The sequence below is a fragment of the Paramormyrops kingsleyae genome, chromosome 6 (genome assembly GCF_048594095.1).
Source record: "Paramormyrops kingsleyae isolate MSU_618 chromosome 6, PKINGS_0.4, whole genome shotgun sequence".
NCBI lineage: Eukaryota > Metazoa > Chordata > Actinopteri > Osteoglossiformes > Mormyridae > Paramormyrops > Paramormyrops kingsleyae.
In genome coordinates, this window is record NC_132802.1 from 36,166,449 (window position 1) to 36,181,775 (window position 15,327).

The window sequence follows — 15,327 nt, forward strand, 5'->3', positions numbered from 1 at the left end:
ATGATCCTGATTGCTCTGCTCTGGCATCTCCTGGTATCAATCTCCTGCAGAGACAATAGAGAAGATCTGGTACAGCGCTCTGCTCCCCGAATCACTATCTGTAGTCCCTTAATGTCCTATACACAGCTTTTTCCGTTCCAAGATGTGATGTTCTGGGTCAGGACATTTTCCACAGCACTGGAGTAAAAAGTCCTAAGAATCACTGGAGAAACCTGAAACTTCCTCATCTGGCAAAGATGCTGGTGGTAAAGGAGCGCTACTTACTCAATAAGAAGTATTAGAAGTATAAGAAGTATGCTCTCCTTTCACGATTGAGAAATAAATACGTTCCTTTATAACTTCCAGGCTGAACTACTGTAATGCCCTCCTTTCTGCTTGTCCATTTGGATCCTTAAATACACTTCAGCTGGTACAAAATGAGTTCTTACAACAACTAAAAACTGATCACATTAGCCCTGTTCTATGCTCCTTTTACTGACTTCCAGTTAAGTCTTGGATTCACTACAAAAAATACTAATAACTTAGCAAGCACAGAATGACCTTGAACCAGAATAACTTACAGATCTACTGATCTCTTATAACCCTCCTTGCCTGCTTCATTCTCAAGGAGCAGGATATATATTAGTACCTAGAATAGAAAGAACTACAGCAGGCTGCAGAGCATTCTCTTACAGAGCTCCACAGCTGTGGAATACTATACCAGCAGATGTGCTAGACCAGGGGTGTCAAACTGCAGTCCTGGGGGGCCAGAGCCCTGGTTAGCTTAGTTCTTTCCCTGCTCCACCACAAATGATTCATCTCAAGAGTTAAGTGGTAATTAGCACAAGTAGTTGAATCTGGTATGTTAAATGAGGGGAAACTCAATAATGTGCAGGTCTCTGGCCCTCCAGTACTGGATTTTGACACCCGTGTGCTAGACTCAGACTCACTCTCAATACTCAAGTCTAGACTAAAAAACACACTTGTGTAGTTTAGCTTATCCTCCTGAGACCCAAGGAAAAAAGTGTCCTTCAGTTTTAGGTTAATTGTGATTTTCTATGTCTTTGGAGGAAATAAGACATCTTTTTTCAAATTTATTTTTATTTTTAATTTCACAGCATGTCCTCTTAAGTGTACAACAGGAATAATGTTTCCTTACATCAGTGAAAAGATATATGCAAAAACAAAATGTCCACTGCAATGGACGTAAATGAATGGGTGGGGTCTCAGGAGGATATAGGGAGCCTTGGTTTAGCTCTAGCTAAGTGCTTACTCTCAGTTAGGCCTACAGTGTGAGGTTTAGAGCTGGGTGGGGATTGGTGCCATTGGATTTGGATGAATTGAACTGTCAGTGCTGTCACTCTAGCTTCACACTCCTTCATGTGGAATTACTGTGCTGCTTGAAAGTTAGTGAACCCTTCAGAATTTTCTGTATTCCTGTATAAATATGACAACATCATCAGATATTCACATAAGTCCTAAAAGTAGGTGATTGAACACAATTGAACAGATGAGACAAAAATATCATAGTTTGTCATTCATTTATTGAGGAAAATGATCCAACGTCACAAATCTGTGAGTGGCAAAACTATATCAACCAAGCAGGTAATTTGAAGCTGAGATTAGAGTCTGGTGTTGATGATGTTTTAAGTCATATTTATGCAGGAATATGGAAGGTTCCACTGTAGAGTGCTGACATTCAGAGACTCCCCATGCCTGCGTTCCCAATTGAAATGTTGTGAAAATGCGCTATACAAATAAAATTTAATTGAATTGAACTGAACTGAACTGAACTGAATTGAACAGAATTGAATCGAATCAAATCAAGTCATTTGCAATTCAGGAAAAGCTGATCATTTTAAGAGGGGTACAATACTTTTGCAAGTCACTGATTTCTAATGTTACATTTTCTTTTATTGAGAAAATATAAATTATTACCCATATATATAGCTTTAAGCATTTTCTTTGACTGAGAGAAACTTGAGCACAGGACTTTCCTGTCAGAAAATCTACAGCAGTGTTTCCCAACCCAGTCCTCGGGGAACCCCGGACAGTTCACATTTGTGCTTCCTCTCAGCTCCTAGCGCACCTGTACCAGGTATTGTGTTCCTGATTGGCTGGGAGGGAGCAAAAACGTGGACTGTCTGGCATTCCCCGAGGACTGGGTTGGGAAGCATAGATCTAGAGTGTTAAATAATGCACAGAATGTGTCCCTATGGACAGGAGCCAGACACTAGAGAGAAAAGGAAGCACAAAGGAAACAATTTAGGGAAAATGCTGACTTCTACACACTTGAAGAATATGCTGTGTATTCCAGGGCATCAAAATATTCATTTGAGCTTCTACCTCACTTTCGCCACCTGCACCGTATTTGTGCACGTCCCTGAGCGTGTATTGTGATAGGAGGTATTCATTTATTTTTCTGGATGATTTTTCTAGCATGCATAAGTATCCACTTTGGTGGTCAGTAAACTTCTATCTCAACTTATATTAAGTTGCTACCCGCAGAATTGAAATAATTAAAAAGAAAGAATTCTTTTCAATGACCAATTTTACAGCATAAGGAGGTGCAGTGACTTCTGTGGAGAATGCATTCAGTTTATTTATTTTCTGTGGGACTGCAGAATAATTAGCAAGTGATAAGGGACTGGGGAAACGGACTGAATACTGACCTATTTATTAGCAACGTGCAATGGATGCCATTGCTCATTTGTGTACACATAACACAAAGCATGCATGATGACACAAACACATGCATCACAGATGCAGGCAACCTCTAGTAAGACGTGGATTACACTGCAACTGGACACACATACTGCACTCGCTGTGGAAGCACACAGACTACTGTGCAGTCACAGACACACTGTGGATGTAGGAACTCAGACAAAGTTCACGTGCAGCAAATGGGGAGAAGTGGAAAGACAGTAAACAATGGGCAGGATTAGAGTAAAATAGAACTTTGTGAGAAGGGATCAAATGGGAAATGAGGACAGGGGGGTGAGGTTATTCAATGTCACTGTACTATGGAAGGAAAGACCGACAAGCAGGAAGTTACACTCAGAAATTAGACACTATTTTAGATACTGTCCGAAACAGTGGAAGCAAAAGAGTTCTGGTGCAAAGCTGAAGCTCCTGGAAGAGAGACGTAGTTCATAATCTGAGGAAAATCGAAAGAGAGAAAGAGATTTAATACAGAGGTGAGTCAGCAGTTCTGTAACTACCCCACTAACTTCAGGGGTTATTTTTAACAGTAATTTGAGTATTATTATAAATTTCTTTGGGGAAATTGCAAAATTTTGCTGAAAACCAAATGATACAAAATGTAGCTAATTAATCAAATTATACAATATAAACCGAATCATTGTAGCCTGCGTACTTTTGCACTTCTAAAGTAATTGGCATGGTTAATTTTATATATACAGTATATGTGTGTATATAAATAAACTTTGAGAGAAAGAGAATGTTAAAGTGAATATAATTTGAATTATATAATTATATATATAATTTGAAAGAGGTTAATGCAAAAAACACAATCCTGAATTATTTCTGAGACATGGCTAGATAATATGCGTTATATTTATGATGCTTTTTAAAAATCATTGATTGTTACTTTTTTATTTCTTACAGAAATGTCCTTCCCTCAGATGGAACTGAGTCGCTCAGAGTTGTTTGATTTTCACGGTGTGTCTATGACTCACTATTTCACTGAAAACTGGGACAAAGTGCAGAATTTCAAGGCCAGACCTGATGACATTGTGATCGCAACCTATGCTAAAGCAGGTATGTTAGTCTACACCTGCCTGCCTTTTTGTCAAGACTGCACTGGTGTTCACATCACTGTATGTCATCATGTTCAGCTGGATACAGCGTATGACTGAGTTTATTATGACCCTCGCTTCTCTCACTTAGGTACAACCTGGGTTTCCCAGATTGTGGACCTGCTGTACTTTGGAAAGTCTGATCCTGGCCGCCAGACCTCCATTCCTATATATGAAAGAGTTCCTTTCCTAGAGATAAGCGTCCCAAATGAACCTAAAGGTGAGACAGCAATCAGAAAAAAGTTGTAAAAGCATCTTCAAAATGAAAAATAGGTTAATGGAACAGGATTTTGCCTGCTACAGAGTAGAGTATCTGCTGAAGTCTGACTTCGTCAAACGCTGACGCACATGTTCTTCGCTGTTATTTTATTACATGCAGATCATGTAACTATGGGAAAATTGATTTCAACTGGAATTTCCAATGATTCCTAAAATAAGCATGATATACACAGAATAGCCAAAACAGTAGGACCACCCCCCCATGTGAAGCGTGTCAAGTTTTGGAACAAGGTTTGCAACAGAAAATGGGATTCATCTGACTAGATAACCTTCTCCCATTGCTCCAAGGTTCAGTTCCAACTCTTGCACGCCCATTGTAGGAGCTTTTGACAGTCGACAGGGGTCAGAATGGGCACTGACTGGCTTACAGCTACATAGCCCCATACACTGCATATGATGCCTTGTGTGTCTTGACACAGTACTCCCATGATCATCATCAAAATTGTCTGCCATTTGTGCCACAGTAGTCCTTCTGTTGGTTTATACTGCATGGGACAGCATTCATTCACATCTGAGTCTTGGCCGCCCAACACCCTGTCGGTGGTTCATGATTCTTTCCCTCCTTAGACCACTCTCAATAGGCACTCACCATGGCTGGCCATGAGCATCCCACAAGCCTGTTTCTGAGATACTCTGGCCCAGTCCTATGAACACAATGACTTGGCCCTTGTCAAAGTCACTTAGATCTTCATCCCTGCCCATTTCATCAAGAAGTTGACTACAAGTACCAAATGTTAGCTTGTGTCATCAGATCACTGGTTTGAGCTCCAGCCTCGGCAGAATAGTCACATGTCCTTGGGCCCTTGGGCGAGGCCCTTAATCCCCAACTCCAGGGGTGCTACACATTGGCTGCCATCTGTGCTATTACCCCAAGCTATGATGGGGTCGGTGAAAAGAAGCATTCCAATGTACCTGTACTTGTACAAATGGCAAATAAAGCATGTTTGTTTGTTTGTTAGCTTAAAATATCGCAGACCTTGACGTGCACTGATTTTACTAGATAGTCAATGTTATTAGCTTCATGTGGGGGTCATAATGTTTTGGCTCATTGATGTATATGTAAAGTTTATCTAGTTGCAGTGTGTCCCCTTTGAACACAGGTGCAGAATTGGCAGAAAAGATGACCTCAGTTCCACGCATCATCAAAACACATTTTCCTGTTCAGTTCATTCCCAAGTCCTTCTGGGAACAAAATTGCAAGGTACAGCTATATACATTTTATGGTTGATGATCACATAACACAGCCAACCTGAAGTCGAATTTGTTTGTGTTTTTCTTCACACAGATCATTTATGTGGCCCGTAACGCAAAAGACAATGTTGTGTCCTACTTTCACTTTGACCGCATGACCATGGTGCAACCTGAACCTGGAGACTGGCCCAGTTATCTGCAGAGGTTTCAGGAGGGAAAATGTGAGTAGATATGGGGGAAATTATGAGTGGGATTGTGCAGGACCGTGCAGAGTGAGTGACTTGAGTATGCAGCTTCCAAGATGTGTAAGAAGGAGTGGGTCAATAGAGAGCGGTAGCATCAATGTACCCAAACCATTCATCCAGTTTCAGAAACTGCATATGCATGCCCAGACACACAATTTTGTAACTCCAATTAGCCTTTTTGGACTGTGGGGGGAAACTGGAGCACCTAGAGGAAACCCCATGACGACATGGGGAGAACATGCAAACTCCACACATGGAACACTGGCAGAGACTCAAACCCAGGTTCCAGAGATGTGAGGCAACAGTGCTAACCACTGAACCACCCTTATCCCAACCCTTTCATTATTAAAAATAGTTTTTTTGGTCATGTGACATGCATTGTCGAGATGGCAATTTCGGCACCCAGGATCGATCCGTTCTGAAGACATCCGAAACTTCTGGTCTCGATACGGAGTTTACGAAATGTTTCGAAACATCAGTCACGTGACCGCCGTGTCATTGTTCACGTCAAGAGAATAAAACTATTTAAAAAAAACCTGGAAAAAATCGAGGCTTGTTGGTTTGAGCAAGTAGTTTGGCGATCATTATTATTTGAAATCCAATTGTATTAGTGAAACAGGTTAGCAGTTAGTGTGATTTAGGCATAAATATAGTGAGGGACATATAGTAGGTGTAATATGAAGGTTTTGCTTAGATTCAGTTAGAATCATAAATCAAAAAGCTATAGTACGCATAGACACATAGATTACATATACATATATTAACATTGCTAACATAGACAAAGACTGTTGTTTGAAACTGCGTTTTGCACTGTTCTATTCTATACAAATTAATTAAAACTAATAACCTGCTCAACATACACAAACCTAGATAGGATGAGTATTCTAACCTCAGTAGCTAATTAATTACTATGCACACTCAATACTCGGATGGTATGTAAATACAGAAATTATGTTTTAACAATACACAACCATGGGAACAAATAATCTCTATAAATGATATAAGACCAAATTTAGGTTTTGATTGACTGGGGGAAATTCTGGTGCATACAAATAATCAATACTTTATTGACCCCTGTGGAGAAACAGTCTTTATGCCTCCCTCAACTTGCTCTTTGTAGAGTAAACTGTCCATGAAGGGCTGCCACCCATACAATAGCAGCACCCAGGGAGCTGGGGGGTTTAGGGCCTAGTTTAAGGACCTGCAGATGTACTGAGGCTGGGTTTGAACCAGTGACCTCCTGATTACAAGCACACAGGCTTAGCCCACTGAACCACACGCTGCCCCTAATACGCAAACAATGTAGATAATGCCAAACAGACAAAGTACAAATACTGTACACATGCTGCAAGCAAAGTAAACATACTGCAGCAGATTAAAAAAGTACATAGTGCATAATGGATGTAAAATCTTGAGGAGCAGAATGTGAAACTAAACGTGAATATTTAAAGATGAGAACAATAATCATCTGCAAATAAATTACGTGCAGTTAGTACACAAGGCATCAGATTGTATTATAACAAGAGAGGATGCTTCCTGACGTATTATGGCTATGGATGGAGAGTGTAACGTCTGGAGAAAGTGTGATGTCGGTCTCCATTTGTCTGATGGCTTCGGGCAGCGATAATCCCCAGTAGCATTTTTAGCACAGCATGGTGGAATGAGCCGGTGGCTAAATATGCTCCATTATAGAGCCACGGAAGTGGACGTGCAGACTTGTACATAATATTGCTAACATCCTCTTCTCTGCTTCTGATATTAGTGCGAGAGAGGTTTCGCGACCAGACCATACACAAGAGACATTAATAATCCAACGCTTTTATGATTCGTAATAGTTGAATTATGGTTGGCAAAAAGTTATCACACGCTAATTGCAGATATAGGATATCTATGACAGAATATAAAAATAATCAAAAAGAAAATACATTGTATTATACGGTGGCCGAGAAGGGCAAATCAAATTAGCATTGCATAAAACAAATTAACATTTCATTAAACAATTAAAAAATTAAGTAAAATTCATACGTAAAGCAATCTGGGAAACAACCCTTACGAAAATTAACCATGGTTTTACTATGATTAAATAACCATGGTTTACAATGGTTTGCCGTTTTTCATGGTTTTTTTTGTAACTATGGAAACCATGACTATGATTTTATCATGGTTTCGCTACAGTTAAACCCTAGTATAATCTTGGTCATTGTTATGATTCGGCAAGCAGGCGAGAGGGAAAGCAGGCGAGTAGAGCCAAGCGGACGGGCAAACAGGGTTTATTCGGAGAAGACAGGGCAAACAGGCACGAACTTGCACGAGACTTGACAACATCAATGACCAATCTGGGAGATAGTGGGAGATGCAGACTAATATGCACAGGACCAGTCAAAAGGAAACAGGAAACAGGTGAGCACAATCAGGGTTTAACACGAGGTAATGAGGTGGGCGTGGCACACACGAGGATTGGACGGAGCTGGGCGTGACAGAACCCCCCCCCCAAAGGCGGGCACACCTGGCGCGCCCGAGGGGAGGCGACGGACGAGACGAGGGATCAGGACCTGAAAGACAAAAACCAAGACATCAATGGGGCACAGGAAACAGGACGGAGACACAGAACAGACGCAGAGACAAGAAGAAGGACAGGACCCGACAAAGAACAGGAAACGCAGACGGAAAAGGGCGACACGGAGGGAACACCCACAGGTGACACGAAGGGGCCAGGAGGGAACAGGAGGAACAGAGGGATGAGGAGCAGACAAAGGCGGGACGAAGGGAGGAGGAGCAGACAGGGGAGACCAGACAGAAACGGACGTGGGGAAAAAGGGAGCCCGAAGGAACCCAGACGGGCGACGGGCAGCGGCCAGAGGGGCCGCAGGCGAGAGGGAGGAGGGAGCAGGAGGGGACCACACAAGGGCCAAGGGAACGGGTCAAGGGAGTGACAGAGGAGACACAGAGGGAGCAGGAGGAAACACCGGTGCAGGCAGGCAGGAGGGGGAAGCTGCGGCAGGCGAAGGCGCAGCCGGAGCCGTGGAAGGCGCCGTCCGACGCCAAGTCAAAGCAGGGGGGCCCAGAGGCGGCCGACACGGAGCCGGAGGCGGGACCGAGGACCGGCACCGAGGAACCAGGGGGGGACCCGGAGGAGACCGCCGACCCAGAGGACCCGCAGACAGCCACCGAGCCACAGCCAGGGGCCGAACGGGCGAGCCAGGGGGCAGGGCGGGCGGGACCCAGGTCCTGGGGGGTGTCGACCTCGCCGGAGCAAGGGAGTCATCAGGGATGTAGCCAGTGAGGACGTGGGTGGGGTGGACGAGCAGGGCTGGACAAACGAGCAGGGTAGGACGGGCTGGACTGACGTGCGGTCAGCAAGGGGCGCCCCAGGGGGCGCCTCGGCCGTGAGTCCACCAGGGGGCGCCTCGGCCGTGAGTCCACCAGGCGGAGGTGGGGCCGTAGCAGATGCCTCGGGCAGAGCGGCAGAAGATTGTTGGGGCAGCTTCTTCCCCTTTTCCTCTGCGCTTCTTCTTCCTCCTGTGGCTGGGGCAGGTCGGTGGAGGCGGGGTTACCTCCGAGAAGGTGAGCGGTTGTAGTTGCTTCGCTGTCACGTCGCCGACGAGCCTGCGCACTTCCGCCAGTGCGTGCGCTTCGTTGAGCGGGATAACCTCTTGAAGGAGGGTCTAGCTTTGGTTGGCCAGATCAGTCAAGCAGGGATCCGTTTGGACCTCCGGCTGATCCCGCCAGTACTGCACCTATAGCAGCAGAACGAGCCATGGATCCTCGTCCTGTAGCGGTGAGTCGTTGGGGAGATCGGTCATTCTGTTATGATTCGGCAAGCAGGTGAGCGGGGAAGCAGGCGAGTAGAGCCAAGCGGACGGGCAAACAGGGTTTATTCAGAGAAGACAGGGCAAACAGGCACGAACTTGCACGAGACTTGACAACATCAATGACCGATCTGGGAGATAGTGGGAGACGCGGACTAATATGCACAGGACCAGTCAAAAGGAAACAGGTGAGCACAATCAGGGTTTAACACGAGGTAACGAGGTGGGCGTGGCACACACGTGGATCGGACGGAGCTGGGCGTGACAGTCATAAACCATGGTTTTTGTTTTACCGTGGTCTTTCCAAACCATGGTAGTACTATGGGTAGTACCAAAGTACCACGAGCTACCATAGTAAAACTATGGTTACTGCATAAAAACCATAGGAAACCATAGTGAATTTTCATAAGGGAAAGGGGTGTGTAACAATCGCTTTGAGCCCAAAATGCTAAACCACCATGTCATTACAGTTGAAAGGACATATTATATTAGCTATCAACACGAATTTGCACAAATCACGAAATGGTTTGAAGCGCAAAAAAAATCGGTGTGCATCGTTGTCTGTGTACTGCACATTACAATTCTGTCATTACAAACGCCCCACCTTACTTCCGTTAAAAGTTATTAAAGCCAGAAAATTGAATATCGAATATGACGCTAACTTAACCGCGGTGACGTTTCCTACAGGAAACATAAAAGCGAGCCAGTTGGCTGTAATAATTACTCCCATAAAACGGACAAAACATCACGTCTCACGCTCCGTTTACTTCACCCGGCGAAACTGTTTGACTGACACGGCACAAACTTTCTCTGTATCGTACCTACCCTTTCCCTGTGATTCTCCGCTTGTAAATTTTTGTCAGTGATTGGTAAAAGTGTTTCGCGTGTTGTAAATTTGTTTTCACTTTTGTAAATTGGTTTTGGGACTGGTACAAGTGTTTTGCATATTGTAAATTTGTTTTTATTTTTTTTATATTGTTTTATGATATGTTGATTTGTTTTACGATATGATAATTTGTTTTATGCAATGTTAATTTGATTTGCCCTATTCGGCCACCGTAGTATTATACACACTTTTGACAGTTCGAGCTTCGTGACATTCGAATCTTGCCGCAATAGGTATTGCCGTATTTGCTATAGCTGCAGTTCCGGTTTTTGCCGGCAGGCTGTGCACAGCTAGTGCTTTGAAACTTTTCGAAGCGTTTCGAAACATTGTCTCGAATGTTTCGAAATTGTTTTGATGATTCGAAATTGCCATCTCTAATGCATTGCCACACTCTCTTTTCACCCTACTGTCCCAGTGGTTTTTGGCTCATGGTACGACCATGTGAAAGGATGGTGGGAGAAAAAGCAGACATACGCCAACATCCACTACATGTTCTACGAAGACCTTTCTGAGGTGAGAACCTGGAAATAGTCCAGCAACAGACTAAAATAACGCAAATGTCAGTAACAAAGGCAGGTGCAGTGAATATGAACCGCTAAGTAACACAGATTAGGTTGTTGTATTGCACCGTCATTCTAAATTCAGACTGCTGTGTTTCTTAGGACACGGCCCAGGAGATAGAGAAGATCTGCTCCTTCCTGAACATCTCACCAATGCAGGAGGAGAAAGATCACGTGATAAAAGAGGTGGCATTCGACACCATGAAGAAGAATAAAATGGCCAACTACTCCACCATTAGTATCATGGATTTAAAAATTTCACCATTCATGCGAAAAGGTGGGTGGTTATGATATTCCTAATGACGGTGAATGAGAGGGATAGGAGACCAGGAGAATGAGAGACTGAGATCTTCTGACAGTGACAAACCTGATTGATAATTTAAAAGGTGCAATACTCACTAAAGAGTGATACATTGATCAGATACAGTGGTCTTTATCTCCATCTCTTCCCTCTCATTTAATGCATCTTCTGTTCATATCTGTGGCACAATCAGCATTTTACATCAGATAGTGTATGACAGGATTTTTAATTGCTGCCATTGCTAGAAGTACACTGGTAATCAGTAATCACAAAACATCTTAATTGGGTTTTTCCATATTGTATAATTCACAGATTATGAGAAGGTGCATAAGTTTATGATCTAATTGTCATGTATCCGGGCGGGTGTGGAGCGGAGATGAGGCATGGTGCAGGCACAAAGGACGACCCACTTGCAGCTCACAAGCCAAAAACAGGGTTTATTAAATGAACTAAAAACACTAACAAAACAAAGGACCATGAGGGCTCAAAAACAAAAGGGGATAAAGAAAGACTAAATTTACAAAGGGGGTGTAGCTGAGGAAACTATATCCGATGCTCTGAGCTAGGATGCCGGTGTCGATTGAGATGGAACCGCTGCCGATATCTGGTTAAGGATGTATGTAATCAAGAATCCTATTAAACATCACACCAGCCAAGAATGCTTATTTCCATTCACTTTATCTGATTGAGAGAAGTGCCCTGAAATGAAGTGGTTTCCCTAGAGCAAAACATAATACAGGCGTATAACAGATAACAGCAAAGTATGCTACCAGTCATTAACATACCACGTAATATACAATCTTTATAACTTGTGCAATGCTAAACGTGCAATATCTCCTAAGCATAACATAACAAATATAGACATTAATGCACGCGATACACAAAGAAACTCAAAGGATGCGGCATGGCTATAAACTGACATGAAATGGCGTCTATGCTAACTCCACGGCTAACAAGGATTAACATCCTAACAAACGGCAAGTACTAACTGAAAATAACAGATTACACCATAAGAAATTACTTACAGTCAAACACGCACTCCGAGGGCTAACAGAAATACTCATTTATATCAAACTGCAATTATAATGGAAGACTAAATAACTATAACTTCGTTCGGCTACGCTCCGCTGGCACCGCTCCGCTTCTGCAGTCCGTGTTACTAAGTAAGCAAGCGGGTTCTTCACTCTCAGGAAGATGGGCGGGGCTTATGACTGACAACCATTCCATCCGATAGGGGAGAGATAACTCGGGTAAGTCAGCGCGTCAAGTTCAAATAACAAATAAGAGGAGGAACATTTATAAACAATCCGGACTGGACGGAAGTTACTCTAAATATTTAAGACTCTTTTCTACAGCCGCCCTCAAATTTACATAGGAAATTTGCAATTAAAGAAGGAGTCAATTACGATCAGGCTAATGAAGTGTGTGTATCACACCCGTTTGTCAGGAAGAGAAGGAAGCTGGATTAGGCGAGCCACAGGTCGAGTGTAGCTCCGGTCTCGTACCTTGACCACAGCAGTCCTAGTCTTGCAATCCCCCCCAGGAACAACCTGAGTGACCTTACCAACTGGCCAAGAAGCTCTGGGTAACTGGGGGTCAACTATCATCACAGGAGTACCCAATTCTAGGTTGCTAACATCACGTTGCCATTTCTGCCGAGCTTGCAGACTGGGTAAGTAGAAGCGGATGAAGTGTCGCCAAAAGTGATCGGCCAGGACTTGGGAATGATGCCACCGACGTCTACTCAACAGCTCCCCATCAGGATACTCCACTTGAGGCAGGGATGGGTCCAGCCACCCCATGAGCAAGAGGTTTGGCGTAACTGGATCAACTTCTGCAACATCGGAAGAAACGTACCCAAGTGTGCATGAGTGTGATGTGGAGGGATGATTTAATGGACTTGATCTCTCTTTCCCAGCACCCGCCGAAATGTGGAGCGCTTGGTGGATTAAAACAAATTTAATCTGCTGTTTGATGAGTTCCTGTTGAAGCTGGGGGTGGAGAGCTTCAAAGGCTTCATTCAGTTCCCGTTCCCCCCCCCCCCCCCCCCCCTAAAGTTAGTGCCTTGGTCGGATAACAGTTCAAAGGGCTTCCCCCTCGGAGCGATGAATCGCCGTAGGGCCATGAGGAAAGAAATTGCTGTCAATGCTATGCAGCAGATCCACATGTATGGCTCTAGTCGTAAGACATTTAAACACTATTCCCCATCTTTTCTCCAGTCTCCAAAACAGTCGACCCCAGTTTAATAAAACGCTGGTTTGCACAGTTGCAGCCGTGACATGGGTAGATCTGCCATCTGAGGAAAATCGGGCTTACCTCTCCACAGTCTGCAATTCACGCATCCTCGCTGGTGGTGGCGTACTGCTTCTCTTCCTCAGAGAATCCAATATCGTCGCCTCAGCTCTGCAAAAACTCGTTCAGGGCCAGGATGACACAGCCTCTCGTCATAATCCTGAATGATCAGCAGAGTGATGGGATGACGAGCATCAAGGATGACTGGGTGGATAGCGTCCAGCTCCAGTTCAAGTGTACGTCGGAGACGTCCTCCTACTCTGATCAGCTGGGTAGCTCTATCATACTCTGGAGCAAGATTATACAGACGACTGCTGGGAGAAACCTGATGACCTGCCTTGAGCTGAGTTAACTCTACTGAGAAGCTCTCCTGCTGTGCATGACGAAGTAGGACCATCTCCGCATCTCTGTACTCATCTGCTGTCGTGCGTTCTGCATTCCCTGCCGCCCCGTGCAGGGAGCTCACAGTAACTTGGAGGAGGTCGCTGAAAGTGTCAAACTGACTAATGTCTGGCAGGTCGGGGCAAGAGATGGGGGTTATAAGACCACAAAAGGTGGGTTTTTTTATTTCGTCCTTCCATTCGGCAGGGGTGGATGTTGGCTTTGCTGGATATTCTTCTGGGGGTCTGCTAACTCAGTGAGGGTCTTGCCACGAGTGATGTCATCAGCAGGATTATTCCTTGTGTCCACATAGTGCCATTGTTCTGAGCTGGTCAACTCTTGAATCTCAGCAACACAAGTGCCGACAAACACCTTAAACCTACATGACTCAGACTGCAGCCAAGTGAGCACTGTGGTTGAGTCAGACCACAGAATAACGTGACGGATTGGAAGTGTAAGTTCTTCAGACAGTACCTTAGCCAGCTGAGCTCCTGTGAGTACAGCACACAACTCAAGGTGGGGAATAGATATTTGCCTTTTGGGGGCCACCCTAGATCTTGCAGCCACAAACGCAACCTCTATCTTCCCCGTAGGACCCTGTGTTCTTATGTATTCGACTGAACCATAGACCTTCTCTGACACATCGCAGAACACGTGGATGTCTCTTTGACTTTCTGGTGTATCCAGTTCAGGGCTCACAAAACATCTTGGGAGGGTGATTTTCTGCAGATCAGGTAACATAAGAACATAAGAACTATACAAACGAGAGGAGGCCATTCGGCCCATCGAGCTCGCTTGGGGAGAACTTAACTAATAGCTCAGAGTTGTTAAAATCTTATCTAGCTCTGATTTAAAGGAACCCAAGGATTCAGCTTGCACTACGTTATCAGGAAGACTATTCCATACTCTGACTGCACGCTGTGTAAAGAAGTGCTTCCTTAAATCCAGTTTGAAATGTTCTCCCGCTAATTTCCACCTATGGCCACGAGTTCTTGTATTTGAACTAATGCTGAAGTAACTATTCGGTTGAACAGCATCCAAACCTGTTAGAATCTTATAGACCTGGATCATGTCCCCCCTGTCTCCTTTGCTTGAGGCTGAACAGATTTAGCTCAAATAACCTTTCCTCGTATGACATTCCTCTAAGACCAGGAATCATTCTTGTGGCCCTACGCTGCACCTTTTCTAAGGCCGCTATGTCCTTTTTAAGATATGGTGACCAAACCTGTACACAATATTCTAGGTGAGGTCTCACCAAGGAATTGTATAATCTTAGCATTACCTCCCTTGACTTAAATTCCACACACCTGGAGATATACCCCAACATCCTATTGGCCTTTTTTATTGCTTCCCCGCACTGGCGAGAATGAGACATGGAAGCATCAACATACACACCAAGGTCTTTCTCATAATCAGCTACCTTTATTTCAGTAGGTCCCATAAAATACCTGTACTTTATATTTCTGCTCCCTACATGGAGTACCTTACATTTGTCTATGTTAAATTTCATCTGCCAGGTGTCAGCCCAGTCACTAATTAAATTTAGATCCCGCTGTAGCTACTGAGCCGCTAGTTCAGTATCTGCT

At 44.2% G+C, this 15,327-nt stretch overlaps 1 protein-coding gene across 3 annotated transcripts in view; it reads left to right on the plus strand.

The window, feature by feature from the left end:
- LOC111847787 (cytosolic sulfotransferase 3-like) overlaps window positions 1-15,327 on the plus strand; it is a 35,753-nt gene that overhangs the window by 14,915 nt on the left and 5,511 nt on the right. Inside the window, exons 1-7 of one of the 3 annotated variants that reach the window (XM_072713150.1) lie at window positions 2,560-3,176; window positions 3,607-3,759; window positions 3,889-4,017; window positions 5,177-5,277; window positions 5,362-5,488; window positions 10,623-10,720; window positions 10,870-11,044. In XM_072713150.1, the coding sequence (XP_072569251.1) occupies window positions 3,609-3,759; window positions 3,889-4,017; window positions 5,177-5,277; window positions 5,362-5,488; window positions 10,623-10,720; window positions 10,870-11,044 (781 nt within the window). In that variant the 5' untranslated portion in view covers window positions 2,560-3,176; window positions 3,607-3,608. Of the gene's footprint in view, window positions 1-2,559; window positions 3,177-3,606; window positions 3,760-3,888; window positions 4,018-5,176; window positions 5,278-5,361; window positions 5,489-10,622; window positions 10,721-10,869; window positions 11,045-15,327 lie in introns of those variants that run through there. The other 2 variants (XM_072713152.1, XM_072713149.1) reach the window with 2 other exon arrangements.